This window comes from Lacerta agilis, chromosome 2 (assembly GCF_009819535.1).
Source record: "Lacerta agilis isolate rLacAgi1 chromosome 2, rLacAgi1.pri, whole genome shotgun sequence".
In the NCBI taxonomy this organism is placed as follows: Eukaryota; Metazoa; Chordata; class Lepidosauria; order Squamata; family Lacertidae; genus Lacerta; species Lacerta agilis.
The window spans coordinates 34,773,052-34,787,623 of NC_046313.1; the positions used below are offsets into that span (position 1 = coordinate 34,773,052).

Below are 14,572 nucleotides of genomic sequence, written 5' to 3' on the forward strand. Positions count from 1 at the left end.
ATGGCTGCTCTATATTCCTTTGTTTTATTTTTAAAAAGGCAGGGAAAGCAATTACTGGGGAAGAATGTTTAAAAACAGTGATGGGGAATCTCCAGATGTTTCTGGACTACTTTAAAAATGAAATATTATATGTAACTTATATTGAGTATGAAGAAACTTAGGATGGGTGGTAAAACTATATGTGGATAAGGCTGTTACCCGTCATTTTCCACCTAACCTTTTTTTTTTTTTTTACAAATGTTTACGTAAACATTTAATTTATAAATTTAGTCCATCTATAAATACTTACATTTTATCCGAAATGCTTAGTCCTCCTTTTATATATTGAGCCACCATTTATGAAGAACTTCTCTAACATTTTCTAAGTTTTATTATTATTATTATTATTATTATTATTATTATTATTATTATTATTATTATTTATACCATCTGGCTAATATTTAGTTGTTTATCAGGTTTACTTTTCCATGACTTTGTATGCAGAATCCTAGCCATTGCAATGATGTGTAATGCCTGATTTTGATGTTCTGGTCTTATGCAAGTCTTTTAAATAATTCCATAGGCACAAAGGGGGTGGGGAGTCTAATTGGAGTTCATATTTGAAGGTCTCGGTGAGAACAGCATTACTATTCGCCATATCTGAAGGGCCCAGAGTTTCCCAGCCCTGGTTTAAAATGTAAAATGCAAGAGGGGAGAAGGTTAAGGAGCCTACCCCCCCCATGTTTGTTTGTTTGTTTCCTTGTTTCCTGCAAACTGCTTCAAACTGGACTCTCCACAGCATGGGCATCCACAAGGGGGGGGGGGAATTGCCCCACTGAATAACCCCCAGGTTCCCAGCTTTGAAAAGCCCAAATGGTACATTTTAAACATACTTAGAACCTGAGATATGAGGCAAAATGGGCAGATGATTGCCCAGTTTCAGCTAACCGGTTCTGCTAGTAGAAGCACATGGAAGGACTTCTGTTAGTACAACTGGGCTTTCCCCCCTCTCCTCACCCCCATGCACCCCCAAATTGGCTTAGGGGAGAATGGTAGAAACTACAGAACAGCACATGAGGGGAGGAGAGGTCGTTCCATCAGCCAAGCAGAAATGCTTGTGCTGAAAGAACAATCTCCCTGGTGCTACACCATTCTTCCAATTATTTGGAGGAATTAACCTGCTCTTCACGTTCAGTAGAAAAATTCTTGCCAATGCCCATTTCCACTGATGGGATAGAATTAAGGAGCCTCTCCCTTCCCCCCACCCACAGGAGGGCCCCTACAGCTGCATTTTCATAATAATAATAATAATAATAATAATAATAATAATAATAATAATAATAATAATAATAATTGTTTGCGCTTTGTGAACACCCACGCACAGACACCATCATGGAGAACGCTATACATGGCCAATGAACATCCCATGCAACTTGACACTAAACCCGATGAGATGAAGAGCACCTGTAGGCTCACTCTTGATTTGCCCTTTCAAGACTGCTTGCTATCCCCCTTCTTCATTTGAAAGCCAAACTGTTCTCTGAGCCCAGAAAGCTTTCTACAAAACAACTGCGTCATCCCAATTCCATGCCTCTTAAGACAAGGTTCATTGACCAACAAACCTCCTCTCATCGCTTACATTTGGGGAGGAGCGGGGAAGCAGAGAGGGGGGAAAGAGTAGGGGGGGAACAATCCATTTGGTTCCTGTCCCTAAAGGAAAATTCCCCTCTCATGGCTCTTTTGTAAATAGTTTTATCTTGAACGATCATCAAGTGACTCTGTGCTCTCGACACTGGGCTCATTAATCGACCCTCTGCATTATCAGTTTTCCCTCTCTGATCAGTACTCAAGATTTATATGCTGCCTGTTTTTGTGCAAGAGAGATTTATTTCCCTCCTTCAAATCTGTAGGTGCTGTGGCTTTTCTGACCCAGATGATGTGGCAGAAGACTTAAAACTGAAACAGCAAGTGGGGGTTGTGGCTAGAAGATAGAGATGCACCCAGACTAGAGACTGGGAAACTGCGAAGCTTGTAGCACGTAGCAGAGACATAGGCTGCAAACACACGGTGCATTAAAGCACATTACTTTCCCACAGGATCTGGGACCTGCAGTTTGTTAAGGGTCCTGGGATTGTAGCTCTGGGAGGGATAAACAAGACCTCCCAGGATTCTTTGGGGAAAGCTATGTGCTTTAAATGAATGGTTTGTATGCAGCCGTATTTAAGCAGACCTTTTGGCTACAACATCCAGACTAATTTTTTTAAAATGGGGGTATTTTCCCTAGTCCTCCATTCCCACCACCCAATATTTCACCTTGCCTTGTGAAGACTTTCAGAAAACTCAAAAACTTGCTGTTGTTTTGTGACAGTTTGGTGCGTCCCAATGCAGGCCTTGCCCAGCTGTGGGTTTTGATGTCCGGGAAAGGATTGCTTTGGTTCAGGGAGTCTGGGAGAAGGAAGAGAGTCAGAGAGAGGGTTGGGACATGATGAAGGATGGAGACAGAAAGCTGCTGAGAGTCGGCTCGTTTTAATGCCTGAGGAAGATCATTTAAATTGAATGCGCACGCCCACTCATTCACATGGGGCACAAACTGCTGGACGCTTCTTCTGCACAAATCCCACTGGACTGCACAAGAGCATGGCAGGAGAGTGCGTTTCTGCTCAATGAAGGGCACAGAATGATCAAGTTGCAGACAGTTGGCCAAATAGGTCAAAAGTTCACAGTGTGAAGCTCAGGGAATTGTTGGATGGAAAACAGGAAAAGATAACTCTATTCATATTCTGTGCTTCTCTTGAAGAATTTAGCAACCAATCCTGGAATGAAGTTTCTTCCTTGCTGAAGCTTAAGGCAAGCATTTTGTTCAGTGTCTCCCTGCCAGCGCAGGGACATTTGCCAACTGTTAACAGCTCGAGACACACCACACACATGTGGGAAGGGCATTAATTCAGCTCCATGACAAACAGCTTACTTCTCTGTATGGGCAGTCACTTTCAAGGGAGATCGCAAGGGTGGGCATCTGTTCAAAACGCTGACCCAGCCATTTGGGCAATTGTCCAATAGCAACTCATCTTCCATTTTTGGTTAAGATCATCCCAAAGGTTCTCTTGGATACTTCCAATTCCTATATGGATGTAAAAAAAAAAAGTTTAGTATGAAAAAAATTAAATGACACATGCAATCAACACTGGCGACATACTCCAGATCCCATTTAGCAGAATCAAAGGCCTTGTGTAAGTCAACAGAAATAGTGGCACACCTGCCATATAAACTGGCATGGTTTAACAGAATGCTAATCCTCAAAGGAACTTTAGTGCTTGAAGATCCTTTTCTTTTTATGGAGTTCTGGGGCCAGTCCATGCTGCTAACCATGATTGCTATGCTCTGCCTCCACACTTGGAAGGAGTAATGCTTCTGAATAGTAGCTGCTGGAAACCTCGGAGGGGACAGTGCTCTTGTGTTCAGGTCCTGCTTGCAGGTTTCCCACAGGCATCTGGCTGGCCACTATGAGAACAGGATGCTGTACTAGGTGGACCATTGGCCAGATCTAGCAAGGCTTTTCTCACCTTCCCATGACTCCCCCTCCATAGGCCTGTGTGTGTGTGTGTTGGAGGGTGTCAGTTGTGAAGAGGCCATACCTGTATAACAGGGAATGGTAGTTCTTTGGGTAGACTATGGATCTTTAACAACTTCACTCAGCTGCAATCTGCAGAATATTGTAGAGGAAAGCGATAGCAGTTAAATTGGTTTAAAAACGTAAATTGCATTAGATTGCAGACATCCCCTCCATCATCTTCAACTCAAGTACTTTTCCTTAACTGGGTTGCAACTCAGGCGGCTGCCCTCAAGCCAATTAATGACAATCAGTCATATTTCATTGTTTAAAACCAGAGGTTATGACACTTGGAGTCAGAGTGACAACAGAACGCTAATGGACCATTTTAACCAAAAACATCACTCATCCACCCTGCAAGACCGTTGCTGCCGCAAGATACAATTACATATTATATAGATGATAAATGACCAATTTCCATTCACTTTATTAAGTGGGGCCTTCTACCATCAAATTTGCATCACGTCCTGACCATGCCAGTTTCAGGAAGTGTCAGTTGGTAGGCAGACGTATCGTCACTCAAGTCAATCAATTTGATTTCCTTTTGATGCAGGAGAATTCAGCCCTTAAAACTGGATATCTTCCAACAATTTATAAGCATGCCTCCTCAACAACATTAAAGTCTCACATTGAACATAACCAATCTATAGAAAGCACTTTATGATAACGGAAGTAGGAACAATGTTTGTAGTATTGTAACCTAAGAAAATCCTTAATAATTGGTGTTTTTTTTAATTTTAAGCATGCCTACTCCTCACATTTAAGTCTGTGCTTAACAGCAGTGGATGCTATCAGGGATGTCTGGTGGGTGGGGAATTTTGTAAGTGTATGAAAAACTGTTTATTTAGGATCCCTAGACTAAATTTCCAAGGTTCTTTGAGGGGAAGCTGTGGCAGCTAAACCAGTTTATATTGATGATAAATATATGGGCTTAGAGTGCATGAGGCTCTGTGTGCACTTTCACAAATCTACGTTTCTCAACTTTGTCCCCTTCAACAGACTAGAAAGTTGGGAAATAAGTACCCATTTAAATATAAATCAACTAGCATGGTACCAAGTGAGGTTATATCGTTCTAGCTTGCAGTTTTAGAGGGTAGGTAAAAATGTGCTGATGACTCTAATTTTGCAATTATCAGGTTACATAAACATCAAAATATTGCCTTTGGCTTTAGAACCACATTTTAGCATCACTTACAGCACACCTATGAATGATCACCTAGTCATATATTCCATTGATCTCAAAGGGGCTTACTGCCTTATAAGTTTGTTTAGGATTGCAGCTTTAATCAACACTTCTGCATTTGTAAATTTTGGTTCACTGTTCTGGAAAGGTGTCTCATCCTGAACATGAGATTACTGTGAGTTCAAGTGGACAGACTTACTAAGGGACAAACATCAGCAGGAGAGGGGGGGCACCAGTTGTTGAGAAAGAGGAATGTATATGTCTGAGGTCTCTGAATATTCTACCTTGCAACGGCACTGGAGCTGCCAGTAGAGAAGAGTTTCTATTATACGCCTGTCATTTCTGTAGACAGCAATGCCTCAGCAATAAGATAAAACCTGTCAACACACCAAAACTGCTTTGATCAGGAACAGATGTCAAGTGCGTAACAGAAAAGATTCTGTCTCCCCCCCAAAGATGTCAGCAGTTAGCTTGGCTCTGCACTGAAAAATGGAAGGGGAATGAAAAATAGAAAAGGTAAAACATGGGGGGAGGGCCAATATGAGAGAAAGAAGGAAAGAAAAATGTAAGTGGGAAGTGGTAGAGTTTTCTGTGTGTATTTTGATGTTTCACAGACATCAAAATTTATTGCCAAGGTCAACATTTCTGTTTCACGTCATACTGAGGAAGGTGGTGCATATATTGCATTTCTGCATGCTCAAGTGATGTAAGGGACTTATATCAGAAATGGCAGAGTTTGTGAAACTAGTAAGTTTCAAGTCGAAGTTGATCAGCGGCCCCGCCTGTCTGGTTACTCCCTTTTTCCCCAATTGATGGTCACTGTTTGACTCTCCCTCCCAGCTGTGCCAAGGTTGCTACTTAACGTAAATCCCCGTTTGACTCTAGCTAGCCCCTTAAAGGAGAAGGAGGGGGGGAGTTTATCTTAAAGGGGAGAGCCAGGCAGGACGAACAGGCCCGCATTCTCAACATGCCAATGTACTTATACAGGGCAACCCCCAGTCCACCTCGGGAGAGGCCTGCTCGCACTACAGGGAGTGTTTTTGATTATGTGTCTCTCCAAGTGTATCCATTGTTTCATCTCGTTTTCTAGAATGTATGGGATTATGTGGTGCACTTGGTTGGCAATGCAGTAGGAAGTTGCTTTTCTCAGATTTCCCCCTTACAGAAAGATACAAGAATAGGAGAGAGATGTGAAAGAGAAAACTGTGGGCATGCATGCGCAGACTAATTTTTTGCAGCATTTAAACTGGAGAAAATCAGTAGTGTTCAATTGCTGTTTCAGTAGTGTTCAATTGCTGTTGCTATACGAACAATACAGTACAATCCTGCACACACTTTGTTATTGTTGCTGTTTAGTCGTTTAGTCGTGTCTGACTCTTCGTGACCTCATGGACCAGAGCATGCCAGGTACTCCTGTCTTCCAATGCCTCCCTCAGTTTGGTCAGACTCATGTTGGTAGCTTTGAGAACACTGTCCAACCATCTCATCCTCTGTCGTCCCCTTCTCCTTGTGCCCTCAATCTTTCTCAACATCAGGGTCTTTTCCAGGGAGTCTTCTCTTCTCATGAGGTGGCCAAAGTATTGGAGCCTCAGCTTCAGGATCTGTCCTTCCAGTGAGCACTCAGGGCTGATTTCCTTAAGAATGGATAGGTTTGATCTTCTTGCAGTCCATGGGACTCTCAAGAGTCTCCTCCAGCACCATAATTCAAAAGCATCAATTCTTCGGTGATCAGCCTTTTTTATGGTCCAGCCCTCACTTCTATACATCACCATAGCTTTAACTATAAGGACCTTTGTCGGCAAGGTGATGTCTCTGCTTTTTAAGATCCACACGCTTACTCAGATGTAAGTCCCACTGGGTTGTATCCAACTAAATCATTGTATAAGAGAACCAGATTCCACTCATGCAACAGAACTTCCCCTCCACATCCCTATCCGCTTGTGCCGCACACATGCCCCAGATTTGCTCTGGGCATTCCCCCAACTCTCTAGAGTAGATATGGGGGTATGTGGGATTGATGGGTGTTCTGTTGTATGAGTGGATTAAATCCAAGATGACCTATTCCCAGGTAAGAATTGCAGGTAGGAATGCAGCCTGAATGTTCCCAGGGGGGTAGCCATGTTAGTGTGTTCCAGCAGAAATATCCAGGAGTTCTATGGCTCCTTAAAAATAGACATATTTATTGTGGTGTAATAAGACTTCATGGACTAAGCCAATACAGCCAGAGGTCTAAAAGTAGGCTCCACTTACACCTGACATTAGCTTAGATCTGGTGAATTACCTCTAGTTAGTATTTAGAGGATTTGGGAGATCTTAGAAAACTGGATTTGTATTAAGTGTTCTAAAAAAAATAGTTTATTTTTCTTCTTCTTTTATGTTATTAAAATACATAATCAAGAATAAAACAAAACCATCACAGAAAACAGCTATGAAATATTGAAGCAGAAACAAAAGGGGGCCAAAGACATCAGTAATACATTCCAGTCTTTCAATACATTCCAGAAATTTTAACAAGTCTATAAACACCATTAATATGGATATCCCTTATGCTAATTCCATCTTCTGTCCTCTTCCACAGCATCACTCACAATGAGAATCAGCTGTCACTTTCAGCTTCGCTGACCTTCCCTCAATTTAGTGCCCTCCAGATGTTTTGGATTACAACTCCCATCTGTTTCAGCCAACATGGCAAATTGTACTCCAAAATTATCTGGAGGTTACCAGGTTGGGCAAGGCTGAGTAGATGCTCTCAAAGGCAACTGGACTTGCCCTCCATGACTCTGCCTATCAACGGCCCCTTGAATTTCCAGCCACAGATTAGCACAAGTGGGAGAAGACTCCTGCTTGTAGGATTTCTATAAACATCTGGTTCACCATTGTGTGAAGCATGATGCTGGGCTAGATCAGTGTTTGATCTGATTGAGCATGCCTCTTCATATGTTCCTACCACACCAGAACCCATTCTCAGTATGGAGGTATGCAAGAACCTGCAGGAATGACTAAAGAGTGTGTGTGGGGGGGTGGATAGGAACCAACTCCTAGGGGCCAAGGTACCTTCGGCCCTCCCAGTAACATATTTGAGGTGGCTTGGGGGGGGGGGGAGTTGATGGGCATTGCCATTCAAATGGTGTGTGCACCATTGGTCTTGTGATCAATTATGCAGGGTGGGGCTTACCTGCACACACACACAAACACACCATATTTTATTCAGGGTGTAACTAAATAAAGAAAACTAAAGAACATTGCTGGGAGATAAAAAACGGGGTAAGAAGAGAGCATGGAGGTCCCAATATGAACTTGTGTCCTTCGGACTGCTTGGCCACAATGTGTCACCTCAAATACTAAGGGAAGGGTTATTATATTTGACTGGATGCAACTCCTGAAGACAACCTCTCATTTACGTTTAGCCTCTCCACTTTAGCTGTCTCAATCTGTCATCCGGTAACATTTTGTTTCATGTCCAATGTTAAAAAGCAGCCATTCACTAAGCTGCCACAGTGCCTAAGAGCTGACATGTCAAACATTTTGAAACTGGCAATTAACATGTCCTATTTACTTTGTTGAGGGAAACGTGTTGGAAGAAGCGTTTCCCCAAGAGCATAGCTTAGTGGGAGAAGTGTGGGTTGTTACTGTGTGGTGTTGGGGCACTCAGAAGCAAATTGGGTGAGCTGTTGCCAGAATACAGATATAAAATGCTGACCTCTTAACACACCTTTTGGGAAGCAACTAACTTCCATATTCAAATGGTTCATATGCAGTGTTTTCTTTGCTTGCAGGCTGAAGGATCTTATGAGAAAATAAGAGTGAACTTGCTTAACTATAAAGAAGCATGCTTGAAAATGTTGCACGAGTCTGCGATCAGCCCAGGTAAGAAAGCAACCTTCACCATCATCAACGCACAAATAATAGTTTGCGAAGCTTGTAGAATTGTGTTGTATCCAAATCAGCACTGCAAAGATTTCTGCATGTGCAGTGGATCATTCACCCTCCCTCTTTCCCTGCAATCTGTTCTAGGGGCTCCCTCAACCCTGTGCAGCAGAGTTGGGGAGGGTGCATGGGGGAGGGGAGAAATGAAAGTCCCATTTGCAAGTGGAAATCCTTGCATTGGTGGGGTGTGTTAGCTGAATACTGCACAGTGATAGCTAAAAGGTCATGAGTAGTAGGACTTCTCACCAAAATGGATGCAAGTATAAAGAGAAAGAAATGGTGGAAATTTGGTGAGGAGGATAGGGAGAAGAATGGGAGGTATTTTATTGAATATGCCAAGATGGCATACTGCGGGATCAGAACAGCTTTTGGATCCTTTGGTGTCAAGTCACTTTCTCGGTCTCCCTCCACACCCCTGAACCACCCCTGAAAGGCCCCCATTTGGTCTCTACCATCAGTTGGGTCAGGGCAATGAATGCTTCATTGGCAGTGGGGATGGGAATAATGGCTATATTGCCCTGAGAATATCCTTCTCAGGGCCTAAGGATTAAACCCTTGGTATCCTCAGTCTCTCAGAGGGAGAGGGATTTGTTATGACATGTTCTTCTTTGTTTGACAGCCAACAGTATTGTCAAAGCTGGTGTGCTGCAGACTGGGAGTGTGAGTTGGAATGTCAGCAGTTGAAATATAATCTCAAACAAGAACTTGCATAGACAAGCCACTGTTCCTTCAGCCTCAGTCTTTCATTTGTAATGCGGTTGTGATAATAGTACTTTTCTACTACTACCTTAAGGTGGCTGTTTACTGAGATAATTTATGCAAATATCTGTTTGTTGTTGTTAATATTTACTGAACCTCCTTGGGAACATCTTGTTTCATTTTCTCTCAGTCATCTTAATTCATTTCCTGCTGACATTTGGTATGAGGATGTGATCTGGCCAAGATAATAATATTTATATGTTGTCACAAAAAATTACTGAGGTATTCTGTATGAATGCTATCATCATTATTTTGTTGATTATTCATTTCTAACCCTTTCAACTAACCATTTGGTCTCTTGGGAACATCTTGTTATATTTGTTCACACTCACCTACATTCATTTCCTGTTGATATATGTGGTCATGATGTGGCCAAAATGATAATCAGCTAGCTTCGTGCTTGTTTTGGTTGCTCGCTTCAGTAATTTTGATGCCTTGGTTCCATTTATGCCCCCGTCCCCAAAGTTTGATTGATAAATATTCTTGAGAACTTTGCTTGAAATCTAAATCGCCATCTGTACCTAGCTGAAATGCTTAGGTAAGTCACTGGCTTTGCAGCATAGCACAAGAGTTGCTGCTGGCATTCTTCACACTAAGTCTTACGTTCAGTGCTCAAAGTGGAAGAAAAAGGAACGTAAGAGGGTTTCATTTCAAGTTTGGTCAGATTCTGTTATGTCTGTTGCAAAGAAGTGGAACTGCATCCCCTCCTGCTTTTGAGCCCTGCTTATGATCAAGCTGTAAACTGCATTTAGAGGTATTAATTTAAATAGTACAAGATGCGCAGAGTTATGTATCTTAGGTGCAACTTCAATATGGCTTGGTTTGAACACACTGCATTCCTTGGTGATCAGCTGCCTGTATCCTTTAGTGAATGTTAAAACACTCTCACTCTCTCTCTCTCTCAGGAATATACTGCAATGGGAGTTTTGATGAATTTGTTTGCTGGCCTCATTCACCTCCAGGAATAGTCTCGGTTCCCTGTCCACATTATTTACCATGGATAGAAAATGGTAAGGCAAGACTTGGAAATATATGCACATTGCAAAGGTGTAATATATATGAAAACATTTCTCTTTCCTTCTAGAGTTCTGTACTGTGTAGCCTAGTCGTGCAAAGAAACTGCTAACTGAGACTCTTCAACACTGATGGCGTAGGGCAGCTTCTTAAAGAAATACTTGAATCAAATCTCTCCTGACACATACTCAGAAATCCAATTCTGCCGCACTCCATACATAGTATGATGTATGGATTATGATGAACAGCCAAGGTAGAAACATGATCTAGTCAGCACACTCCTACAGTAGTAAGGAGGAGACAATATTGGGAGGCAAGGAAGCAAGCCTTAAAGAGGAATGAAAGAGGGAAGGTGGCCAGATTCACTTAATCCCCCTTTGAAATCTGCAGCCCTGAATTGGTTAATTATACAATATCAATTACTGCTTCTCAACCCCAGGCACAAATAATCGAAAGCATGTAAGATGGAATTAAGTGAAATACAATCTTATCCCTTGGGTTTAAGCACTGACAAGGGCTTTAGAAACAAGGAATTAGGAGAATTTGACAGTGTTAATCCATTGATAAATATTAAGCTTTCTACAGTTACCTCCCAAATAAACAGACATTACAAAGAGCCACGTACATCCAGCCAAGTCTCCTTTTTCAGGGGTCTCTAGGCAAGTGATGAAAGGATGACGGCACTAAACCATGTCTGAAAAATGAAATGTGTGGCTTGACCTTTGAGACTGCGTCTGTTTACATTTAGGAAGTGCAAGAAACGTATACAGAATCTGCTTGGACCAAGGGATTTGGAAAAAAGTTGAAAACTCCACTGTGGTCTGGGATAACCGCACTGAATGTTCTGGGGACAGCCACTACCAGAGAAAAGTGAGTAGAGATGCCTTTTATGGTTTAATACAGTACCTGCTTAATCCCCTCTGGAAATCCTCTTGATCAAATTGTTTCCACTGAGTACTTCACCTGAAAATGGGTAGTCTGTGTATTTATTTAGAAGAGAGAATTGGGTCAACTCAGGCTGGATGCTTAGGTTGAGCACATTCTTCCACACAATGTTTCTTGGATTTCTGACTGCTGAGCTGGTTCTAAAAGATTTGGGGAGAATGAGTCAAGCCAATAGAAGAGAGAGGCACTATATAAATATAACAAGCAATAATTTTCACTTTCACCCTTTCTTCCATACGGTACATACAAATTCATATGGGAATCTGCACATATGACTATTCCAGCCACAGAAAACTACTCTGAGATGTAATGAGCTCTCACGGGGAATTTAGCTTTTTTTAAACACACACACACACACACACACACTTTCACCTACTAGTTACATATGGATAGGAGTAACACACACATAATATGGAACTCTGCAAAACAATGAGTATAACCTTTAATCTAAGTCGTAGATAGAGCACATCTGGGACAATTTCAAAAATGATTCACAGAATTTAAGTGTGGAATGTGGGATGTAATCCACTGGGAGCAGTCAAATATAACATTCCTTGTTTTCCTAGAGTGGACATGCAAGGAGATGTTGGCCCAGCCAGTCAAACTTCCTGTTACACCTGGCTGGAGCATCCTTCCTTGCATGTGACTAGTGGGTAGGCTTGACCTTTCCAGACCTGGTAAAAGGCCATGGCATGCTGCCACCCTTCCTTTTTTCCATCTTCCTTTCGTCCTGCGAACTTCCTGGACTGAACTGCTGGCTGCCAGCCAAGCAGTCCTCCAGGTCATCTTCCTTATGGGGTAAACCTGTTTGTATAAGTTTGTAACTTTAAGCCTAAAGCCTGCCTTCAGGGATCACACTGATCGTAAGTAAAACTACTTTTTGTTACTTATGAATAAGACTGTGGTGTCTTTATTCTTTTAGGAGGGATTTAAAAGGGGATTTTACCAGGAACATACAATTCAATCTGAGGCAGATTGAATTGCACAATAGCAAGTGGTTCTAACGAGCCTGCAACCAGCTTTCTGCTGTGAGGAAGAAGGGGAATGTAAACTCTGCTAAGTAAAGAAACTTGCTAACACAAGTTAGGAAGGATATTAATAAATATCATTTCCTGCCACCCTCAACATTCCCACATGGAAGTCCATCCAGGAGGAGGGAAAACAAAATGGGCAGATCATATATCTCTCTCTCTCTCTCTCTCTCTCTCTCTCTCTCTCTCTCTCTCTCCTGGCTGTACAAGCAGAATGCACTTACATATGTACAAGGAATTTCCTTTCACTGGCAGCACCTTAAGGTGTGGTGCTCTGGATGGCCTCTCTGGTCCTGGGAATTTTGAGGGAATGGGGACTACCACTGGAGAGGAGACTATCAAGCCTAGCATACTTAGGTACCTTTGTAAGCTTACAAAGACAGCATAAAGGAGATCATCATCTTGCCATATTGATTGCTCTCAGCATCAGGTAACCAGATGTTCCTTTTAAGTAATGACTAATCATAGTAAAAGGTAAAGGGACCCCTGCCCGTTAAGTCCAGTCGCAGATGACTCTGGGGGTGTAGTGGTCATCTTGCTTTACTGGCCGAGAGAGCCAGCGTTTGTCCGCAGACAGCTTCCGGGTCATGTGGCCAGCATGATTAAGCCGCTTCTGGCAAACCAGAGCAGCGCATGGAAACGCCGTTTACCTTTCTGCCAAAGTGGTACCTACTTACAGTATCTACTTGCACTTTGACGTGCTTTCAAACTACTAGGTTGGCAGGAATGACTAATAATAGGTCACCACAAATGTCTGATAAACACATCTGGTTTCCAAACAGTGATGGCTCGTAGGAATGTTTAGAAAGATAGGAGAGGATATGTTAATTAGGTATGAATCAAAGCAAACAGCAATCCATGGAAAGCCCAATTCCTGATTGGCTCAGCAGTAAAATGCAGGTTTTCCTGGGGAAAGCACCAAGACAAACAGCAGCAGCAACAACAACAACAACACCATGCTTAGACACAGAGCTTTAAAGCCAGGACCTGTGTCTAAAAACATGTCACAAAATGAAGTCTGAATGAGCCCTGAGTTATGTCCTAGTGTGATCTTCTACAGATGAGATGAGTAACCTGTAGTCCTCCAGATGTTTTTGAATTACAACACCCATCATCCCTGGCCATTGACCATATGACTGAGGCTGATGGAAGTTGATGTTCAACAAAATTTGGAGGACCACAAATTTCTCATTGCTGTTCTACATAATTTTCTCTCCTGGCATGATCTCTTTCCCAGACTTCACATCAATTTAACTCCTTTGCTTCTCTGTTGTTCTTAGGATGAAGAACAAACATTGTGGATCTCCACCCTGTACATTTATACTGTGGGATATACCTTTTCTCTTGTTTCCCTTGTCTTAGCGCTTTTCATACTGATGCTGCTCAGGTCAGTATAATCTATCTTTCAGTAAAACATGGTGTTCTGGAATTACCCAGTGGTACATTTTCCAATTGCCAAGAGCTGGGATTTTGACCTGGGTTTACATTAAATGATGGCTGGTGTCATCCCGGACAAAGTGAGAGAAACTTCTCTCTTCCCAGATCAATTAAAGGATCCGCTGACCTAATAGTAATGCCAAAGTTGCCCTGGTCATACCACACCTATGAGACCATGAAATCTGTACTGTTTTAATTGCATTGTGTATCATGGCAGCTGAGAGGGATAGAGTGCTGATCAGATATTATCAGTGGGCTACCTGTTACCTGAGCATTATAAAAGAAGGCAGAAGATTGCATAATGTCAAGTAGGTCCTTGTGCAAGGGATAAACTAGATGTTGACTAACAAGGTTCCAAATCTAATGTTTCCTTCACAAAAGTATTACAACAAATGAGCAACACCCACAGGAGAGAATAAATTAATTGGACATGGTTCCTATTAATGCTTGCCTGCCTACTGATGCTCCCCTGAAAATGTTCCCACAAGCAGTTTCTAAACCTCCCCAGTGAAGCAGTTGTGCTCCAAAACTGGAGATGAACCCAGCTAGGGTGGAAATGGCAGAGGTGGGTTGGAATCTTTGTAGCCAGGAGTCAGCATGAGTTAAGCATCCCGCTTCTGCTGGTCTTCTCCTGTAAGTGTTCCACTAGTCTCAGCACTCCCATTCTTAGCAAATTATTGGCTGGAA

General features: G+C 42.3%; 1 protein-coding gene across 9 annotated transcripts in view; it reads left to right on the forward strand.

Annotated features, from left to right (window-relative positions):
- The window catches only part of GLP2R (glucagon like peptide 2 receptor), a 37,484-nt gene that overhangs the window by 13,248 nt on the left and 9,664 nt on the right, over window positions 1-14,572 (forward strand). For 7 of the 9 annotated variants that reach the window (XM_033139471.1, XM_033139476.1, XM_033139468.1 and 4 more), the window contains 4 exons: window positions 8,549-8,639; window positions 10,364-10,468; window positions 11,221-11,342; window positions 13,729-13,835. In XM_033139471.1, the coding sequence (XP_032995362.1) occupies window positions 8,549-8,639; window positions 10,364-10,468; window positions 11,221-11,342; window positions 13,729-13,835 (425 nt within the window). Of the gene's footprint in view, window positions 1-5,016; window positions 5,338-7,726; window positions 7,748-8,548; window positions 8,640-10,363; window positions 10,469-11,220; window positions 11,343-13,728; window positions 13,836-14,572 lie in introns of those variants that run through there. The other 2 variants (XM_033139475.1, XM_033139474.1) reach the window with 2 other exon arrangements.